The 8,852-nt window shown below is 37.6% G+C and overlaps 1 protein-coding gene across 3 annotated transcripts in view; it reads right to left on the bottom strand.

Annotated features, from left to right (window-relative positions):
• Window positions 1–488: 488 nt before the first annotated feature.
• The window catches only part of lysmd4 (LysM, putative peptidoglycan-binding, domain containing 4), an 83,161-nt gene continuing 74,797 nt past the window's right edge, over window positions 489–8,852 (bottom strand). Inside the window, exons 1-3 of one of the 3 annotated variants that reach the window (XM_085357396.1) lie at window positions 4,386–4,439; window positions 2,649–2,923; window positions 489–2,558 (exon numbers count right to left, since the gene is read on the bottom strand). In XM_085357396.1, the coding sequence (XP_085213522.1) occupies window positions 2,076–2,558; window positions 2,649–2,909 (744 nt within the window). In that variant the 5' untranslated portion in view covers window positions 2,910–2,923; window positions 4,386–4,439 and the 3' untranslated portion in view covers window positions 489–2,075. Of the gene's footprint in view, window positions 2,559–2,648; window positions 2,924–4,366; window positions 4,440–8,852 lie in introns of those variants that run through there. The other 2 variants (XM_085357395.1, XM_085357394.1) reach the window with 2 other exon arrangements.

The raw sequence follows: 8,852 nt of genomic DNA, 5'->3' as shown, positions 1-8,852 counted from the left end.
GTGAGGTATTTATCCTGCCAACCTGGTTTGTGATAAAGACATTTGCCAAAAGCTGAAAATCCATTATATACACAATTTCAAAATTTAAAAACATACCAAACAGCTGACCGATCTTTCATAGATCCTTGAGGTGATAAGAGCAGCACCTTAAATTTATATTAGAGATATTTTGTTATATTTTTTTAAACTTAGACCAGCTGTGACCAATGACTGTACAGTCACTGGCTGTGATCACATAATATCCTCTGGGATTAATCAAGTATTCTGATTCTTGCCAATGCTGCCATCTTTTGATATGCAGTGGTACTGCAAAAAAAAAAAAAAAAAATACATTTTTAATTTAAATACATCAAAACACATTTTTATGGGAAAGGTCTGTTATCATTTTGTTTTCTGTCTCTATGTACAGCTGTGTGTGTGTGTGTATATCTTATTATACAAAGACAAGTGCATTAAAAGAATTAAAAACCACCACCACATAAGAGCATACTTTATAGACAATCACACTTAAAACTTTGTATTCAAACACTGGAACATGCAAAATACAGAGTCTTGCACCACTGTCAGTTTTCCATTGAATTAAAACAAATGCACCAACAAATATATTCAACATGTTTGTTGAGTTCATTAAATTAAAATATCCAGCCACTAAAATGTGCATAAGCCATGCAAATTCATCAGCCTTCCCTGGTGGACGTCTGCAAAGACAATAAAAACTTGACATTAAGGCACTTAATCAGGCAGAGAACTCAGGCACTCTTTAAAAATAATGAACGTTTAAAAATTAATTATCTTTAAAGTTCACAAGAGTTCACAAGAAGTACCAACATAAGCTATATTGCACTCCATTATTACTGTAAACAAATTCACATATTTGGCACTGTGTACTAAAAAGTCATGAGGTACATTCACAGATACAAAGTTAGACGAGAACAAACACACATGATGCTAAACCCAATGTGTAATAACATAGCTTACCCTTGTTTAAAATAAATGTTATACTCTGATATGATACTAATATGATAAAATCTTGACGCTGACAGTCTTGGACTCTACATTATTACCATGTCGTCATCCGTTGGTTTGCAGGCTACTATCCAAAACACCGATTTGGCACATTAGAACACCAATATGAGAATGGCCAAACTGATAATCCAAAGCATATTTGGATGAAGCTACTCAGATAATGCTGAGCTCAGGCTCAGCAGATCACTTACAAAAGTAAAGAAGAGGTGTAAAGTAAAAGTAAGAGACGAGAGAAAATCTCTTCGACCATGTTGAGTGTTGTTGCAGAGTCACGTTCCCTGTTGGCAGCTCACATATGGAACGCCACAAGAATGTCTCTCTCAAAAAAACTAAACAAGGACACTACCTGTTAACTAAATCATACTTTTTTCATTATTGTTTTACACTTGCAATTAGTGATAGACCATAAACTCTTGGGAAAAGTGTCCATACGCTGAGGTAATAAATCATGTGAGCAGTAATTTTCTCATAATCTTTTTACCATTATGATTTTCTTTCATGACTAGAGAAGTCGCCCCATAGCAGGACATTAGGAAAAAAATACAAGTTCAAGGCACTTGAGCATTAATTTCACATGTCAGAGCTGAAACCATTCATCCATTCATACAGTGGTGTAAAGGCAGACTGTGATAAACATTTTTCTCCCAGAGAAATACTCTGTGTGGTTGCTATTGATGTTCAGGCTGTAGAGTGATTATTTTCACAATGCACATGCAATAATGCTCCAAATTAAGTGAAGCACCTGAGGATCTGGGACATCAGCTGACTGTTTTTCAGTAAAAGTGATTTTCCATGAAAGTGTATTTTACAAAAAATTTACAAATTGTTGGTGTCCTAAAATGTGACAATAATTAGAACAGTATTCAGACATTTCACTTGAAGGTAGAGGCTCCACTGAGTTAAAATCTTGAAAGATTTTGCATCATTGTGATCGTGGGCTACTACCAAGCCCAAGAAGAGAATAGTATTAATTACGTTTCAGGTTTTCCAAAGATCAAAGCCTTCCGATCCTGATTCGTGAAGATCCTTATGCCTTACTGTACTGAGGCTTATCCTTGAGGCATAACTGATGTGTTTTTTGGCTGTAGAGCACCTTTTGTTTTATAAATTATGTAAAATAATGGAAGGACGATGCCTATCAGGAGCATGGCAACTACAGCGTTCCACCAGTTGATTCCCCAGTCAGCACCATAACTGGTCCGACGCTGTCCTTTCAACCCAAAATGCTGTTGTTTTTGCGAGTTATCCAGAAATTCCTCATCTCGATCAGTTGTGGTTTGAATTAGTTTGTTTATATCATTATCCACCTCCATGAGAAAATCTGTGGCCTCTTGTATATGAGGCTGGGCTCTGGCTTTGTTCTGAGGCTCCACTGGTGTTTGAGAAGCATTGGGCATTTCTTCTTGAGGATCACTCGGATTTGAGAAAGTTTCAGTTAAGAAGCTGTGTTGCTGAACTGGTATTTTGATGAATTTCAGTGCAAATAGATCTTGTTCCTGCATTAGGTTGTTCACCCGTTTTATATCGGCTACCTGTTGAAAAAGTGACAAACGTACATCAATATAAGCACATGAAGAAAAATAATTTAACAAAAATGTCTGCAGCTATGAAAAAGCTTTTACCTTGCAGCCATATTGCAGTGCAAGCTTGCTGAGATTATCATCGGCTAACACTTCCCGCACCAGCAGCGGGACATTTTTCAGTCTGTCCTCCTGGTCCTGGAAATCCCGTGGTCTCAACTCCATGACACCGAGTTCCTCATCGTCTGAAGATGCAGCACATTCATTTGTTTTCCTCCTGAACATATAGACCTGGCCATCTGCACTGGCGTGAACATCCACCGGGGCCTGGAAAGCCCGCGGACCATTCTCCCCCCGCCACATAATTAAACACCAACCTGTAAATGTAAGCACATAGCAAATATTTACACATGCACAGTCATACTTGCACAGTAGATAAAGTTACATGGAACATATGTTCTATGTTTAAGTAAGTTCTGTACAAATTTATGTTTTGTCATTCATAATTAAAGGTGCAATGTAGACACAGTTGGGTTATGTTAGTGTTATAAACGGCCCAAAATCTTCACTCCACTAAAATGATCAATGTGCTTTTCTACCATGTTTTACAATAACATTGGATGGTAATCAAAAGAGAATTAACAAGGTTGGCTAGTTTCTATTTAAAGATGATTAACCATGTTCTGACTGGAGGTGTTCTAAAAAATGAACAAACAAACAAAAAATATATATACAGTTTTGCTATCTACAAGGCAATCATACAGCAGGAAGAAGTCAACGAAATTGAACCAAGCTTCAGCCAAGACAGTATCTGAGATGATCCACCCACAACACAAGGTTAGTCTACAGTATTCAGTTGTGTGTGAATATGTACTGATGCTGAGCTTAATCTCCACATTGAAATCTTAAGCCAGCCGAGAGTGACTTAGCAAGTCCATGGGCTACAGTTGCATCATGAGGTTTTAAAAATTAACAGACGTACTGAATGTGAATAGTGCTAATAAAAAGGCAGAGTGGCTGACAATCACCACTGGTTATTTGGGGTAAGTGGGGGCTTGTTTCTACTAAATAAAACAAGACACAAAGCACTGCAGCCTGCCTGTTCTTAAAAAGACAGCAGCCTCAATAAATACAGTATACTCCTGAACCTGAAGCATAAATGATACCTCATTACTTAACAAGCAAAACCCATCCACCAGGCTCTAGTTATTATGGCATAAGAGAGGTGGGCAATCTTCCCAGTGGGTCATATGAGAAACTGAGACTGTGGAGTGCTGCACCAAAAAGCTTATAAAAAGATAGAATTATCACTGGGTAGATGCTTGATGATCCAGTTCCCGAGAAACACTAAAACTATGGCATGCTCTTTTGTTTTCATTTACAAGCTGAAAATGTTAAGTTTGTTTTCCTTTTCAGTGTCTTTATTTTAGATTAGGAGAAATTCTATTACATTAAACGCAACATTTATTTAATCTACCAACTTTTCGACATCATAACTTGGGCAATTTAAATACACTTTGTGATGGAAATTGTAACCCCCACCAGGGCAAAAACTCTTACCATATACAGTACTAACAGAACATGTTTCCTAAGAACGGAGCTTACTGTGCGCACTTGAATGCAGCAGTAACTTGAGCTAAAAGGAGCTAATGCTAGCAGGTTAGCTTAAGGAGTTCGACTTCGGTTCACAAACTATCGTCATCGCGACAAAAACCAAGCAAGCGACTCGGTTTACTTCTATTATAAGTACAACAGGGTCATTCGTTGGAGAATAAAGACCAAAGGAAAACACTTTTACTGACTTCAAACGCCCAGAGTACCTTGTTTCTTTCCAATCACCTTATCCAAAATGCATGGGTCACTAATTCCCAGACCAGTCTGGTTGGCTTTTCTTCTTCGTTGCACTCTAAAACGTGTTGGTATTATACGAGCATGCAATAGCGCCACCCGCGATGTTTCAGGCTAAACACATCGGTTACAATCGGTTAAAGATGATAGACCAAAGTTTTATAAAGAGTTATTAAAGTTTTTTTTAATTGGGTTTTAAAATTTGTTGTCAGTTCAATTAAATTTTATTTAATTTTCAGTCTTTTTGCTTGTTACTCTAAAGTTCGTAGTGGTCACGCAAACAGAGGAGGATCTCAGAGTATGACGAGTGGTGAGGAGGATATGCAGCAGATTAGAGTGATATACAGGAATGAGATTATAGAGATACTAAGAAGCAGAATCTTAACATTAATCCAATATTCTACAGAAAGCCAGTGAAGCTGTTTAAGTACTGGAGGAATATACTCTATAGAAAGTCTTCTGGTAATAACACAAACAGCTTCTGAATAGGAGTCAACTATAATGTATTTTCACAGTTGTAGTTTTTGTTTGTAGTTTTGTTGCTTTAATCTTATCAGGGTAGTGGTTTAAATACCTGAGTTCAACTATGCAAAGCAATGGACAGTGCACAAGAGAGACAAAGAACAGAGTGCAAACGAAGTTGAGTGGGTGGAGCTGAGTGCAAGAGTGAAAGATAGTAGTGAACCTGTTATGACGTATGGTCTAGAGACAGTGGCACTAAAAATGCTGAAGGTGTAGGTAGCAGAGTTGAAGATAAAGGAATTTTCATGAGTGTATCATGAGTGTTATGAAACCCAATAACCAGTTGTGCCACCCTTAGCAGCAACAAGTACAATCAAATGTTTGTGATAAACATTAACATGTTTTTCACATCACTTTTGCCCCACTCTTCTTTGTAGAATTATTTTAATTCAACCACACTGGAGGGTTTTCTAGCATAAACCAGAGCATCTCAATCAGATTTAAGTCTGGGCAGATCACCCCAAAACCTTCATTTTGTCTTTTTTTGAGCCATTCAGATGTGAACTTGCTGAGGTGTTGTCCTGCTGCATAACCTGAATTTGAGATTCAGAACACAAAGTGATGGTTGGTCTTTCTCCAAGACTTTTTGGCATAAAGCAGAATTCATAGTTCATCAATTACACAAGTTGTCAAGGTCCCAAAGCAGCAGAGCAGCCCCAGACCATCACACTACCACCACCATGTTTGACTGTATGATGTTCCTTAATGAAACACTGTCTTAGTTTTATTCGAGATATAACAGCACTCAAACTTCCAAAAAGTTTCACTTTTTTCTCATCAGTCTGGAGAATATTTTCACAAGCGTCTTGGGGATCATGAAGATGTTGTTTGGCAAATGTAACATGAAGCTCTGCATTCTTTTTGGTTTGGTTTCCGGGTTCTTTTGTGACCTCCTGGATGAGTCATTGATGTGTTCTTTGAGTAATTTTGGTATGCTGGCCACTCCTTCCCAGGAGTGGCAAGTCTCCATTTGTGAATAATCGTACACTAGAGTCACAATGCCTTAGAAATGGCTTTGAATTTGTTTGATGATATGTAATATTTAAGTATGACAAATATGCAAAGTAATTTAAAAAATCAGGAAGGGGATTAAATATTTTTTCACTGCACTGTATAAATTCTGATTCCAATTGCTGTACTATTTTTGGCCCTAAATCTGTACCTGTGCAACAATAACATCGGAGTGAATGCAAACTAGTACAAATGGCAAATGTCAAGGTGGATTCATTAGTAAAGAGACATGCTGTGAAGTGTTTTTACTTATAATGTTGCTTCAGTCCATAAAACAACTCACAAATATTGTATTTGTTGTGTTTCTATACCTATTTTGGGGTGTAAACAAAATCAACATGAACTTAAAAGCTGAAGAATCTGTTTTACAGTTAGGGGACTGCTGCTGAATATTAAGATAGCAGAATTAATGACCAAAAGTATTAATTACAAAATGCAAGAAAGCAAGATGCAAGACAAGAAACTGTTCATAAACATAAAATGAGGTATAATGTATATAAAAAAAGACAGCCCTTTAGTATTTTCTGCTTAACCCTAGAACACTATCGCTATAAATAGTAACACGATCACTAATGCCGGGTGATTTTTACCCGATATAATATAACCAATGAAAAGTAATCAAATATATGAAAATATGACAACACATGACAAATTAGAGTGGTCTTCTTTTACTTTCAACTGTGCCATGTCTAACAAAATGAAAAATAAAACTCCTAAAACAAAATAATGACTCTGGAAAGCTGGTCTTTGGTCCACCCATTCCTGGGACATTTGAGACTTCCCTGGTGAAGGCACAGGCTCCTCGACACGCAAACAGCTGCAGGAGAGAGAAATCATGTAAATCTATTTTCTCGGGTGTAAATCACCCAGCGATAGTGTTCTAGGGTTAAAATGATCATTTTCTATGATTCTGACATCTGTTGGTGGAAAATAATCATTACAGCTCATCCAAGTCGCTGAGACTCAAGTTATTTGCCTGCTGTAATTTTGCTGGTGAAAAAAATGGGATGGTGAGCACAGTATCAAGCAGCACACAGTCTTGAGCTGAGAGTCTGTCATAACCTTAATATTAGTCCCTCTGTCCTAAGGCAAAGGACCGGAGTTTATAAAAAAAAAAAAAAAACACTCACCGTAGTGGTGGTATCTCATTTTACCACTAGATGGGGCTATTGGTCTTTCAGAACTTGCCATTTAAGTTCGTCTGTTAGGCGATACCAAGTGTTTTCTGGCATTATTTGAATCCTTTCCTGTTATTAGTTAGTCACTGATGTCTTCTGATGTCTCAACTTCTCATAGCTGAGAAGCTCCTCCCGTCTTCTCAAAGACATAGACTGAGTAAAAACATGGAAATAACTGATTAATAAAATGTCTTTAAAAATGTATTTAATCTAGCTATATCCAGCTGAAATCAATTTCAAAATAATACAGCTCATTCTGGTGCATCTGTGGTTAATATAACTATTTGTCAGACATAGAAAATAATAATTAACATTATTATGGAAGCCTGCTTTTGTCACACAATATGCTTTAATCACTATTTGGTAAAAAACAAAACAAAACAAACAAACAAACAAACAAACAAAAACCCAGCATCTTACTGTAATCACATTACATTTTTCAGTAGTGCAGTAATGTAATGTGTTATTAACAACAACCCCAAACATGCTTTTTTCTTTCTGCACACTTGTTTTACAATCAACTGATTTCAGTTTGTGCGCAGGAGGAGAAAAATGGTGAAATTGTCTTTAAGGAGTGGAAATCAGGAAATTACTTTTATGTTTATTGCACAAAAGGACAAGAGTGTGATTGAAGTGAAAACTACATCCAGGACAGAAACAGCCCGCTACAATCAGCATGCTAACACAAAGATAGTGAAACGAAACGGCACTAAGCATAAGTCCAAAACTGTACTGTTTGTATGAAATATATTTGAGACCTGAAATGCCATTATCTGGTTTACTCTCATTAGTCTTGTGAATCAGACAAACACTTTGTAGGTTACAGCACATTGGCATGGGTCAGCTCAAGAGCTGCTGGTACATAGAAGATACATGCTAAGCTAACTATTAACTGACCATTGGCACCAGTTTTCACAGTTCTTGTCCAAAGCCCTATAATGTCACTTAAGTAGCAAACTTGAATGATGATCAAACTCATTCTCCATGTTGAAAGACTGAAACATAACTTAAAAGGTATTAATTTAACACACGGGGGACTTTAGCCAAAAAGAGTTAGCTTAAGCAATATAAAAACAACACATTAAAAACATGCACTACTTGAAGAGGGGCGATCGTGGCTCAAGAGTTGGGAGTTCGCCTTGTAATCGGAAGGTTGCCGGTTTGAGCCCCGGCTTGGACAGTCTCTGTCGTTGTGTCCTTGGGCAAGACACTTCACCCATTGCCTACTGGTGGTGGTCAGAGGGCCCGGTGGCGCCAGTGTCCGGCAGCCTCGCCTCTGTCAGTGCGCCCCAGGGCAGCTGTGGCTACAATGTAGCTTGCCATCACCAGTGTGTGAATGTGTGCGTGAATGGGTGGATGACTGGATATGTAAAGCGCTTTGGGGTCCTTAGGGACTAGTAAAGCGCTATATAAATACAGGCCATTTACCATTTGAAGATTTCCCAGACAAATAGATTTGTATTTATTATCCCTGTCTTTTATTTGCCATTTTAGGTCCATATGGAGTCAGCTGATATTATTTGTGATATTTTTATTTTCGCTAGATTTTTGTTGACTCTGTTACATTATAGAGTTGTTGCAGATTTGCCACACACCCATGATGTGAATCTCTCATTTCTCCCATTCCACCACATCCCAAAGGTGCTTTGCAGGATTGAGATCTGGTGACTGTGGAGGTCATTTGAGAACAATGAAGTCATTCTTATGTTCAAGAAATCAGTTTGAGAAGATTTGAACTTTGTGACAC

The sequence above is a fragment of the Diplotaxodon limnothrissa genome, linkage group LG7, assembly GCF_057381915.1.
Source record: "Diplotaxodon limnothrissa isolate DT_005_m linkage group LG7, D_limnothrissa_male_GT1.1, whole genome shotgun sequence".
Classification (NCBI taxonomy): Eukaryota; Metazoa; Chordata; class Actinopteri; order Cichliformes; family Cichlidae; genus Diplotaxodon; species Diplotaxodon limnothrissa.
Note: the sequence above shows the minus strand (reverse complement) of the source record. Positions and strands in the feature narration are given on the sequence as shown.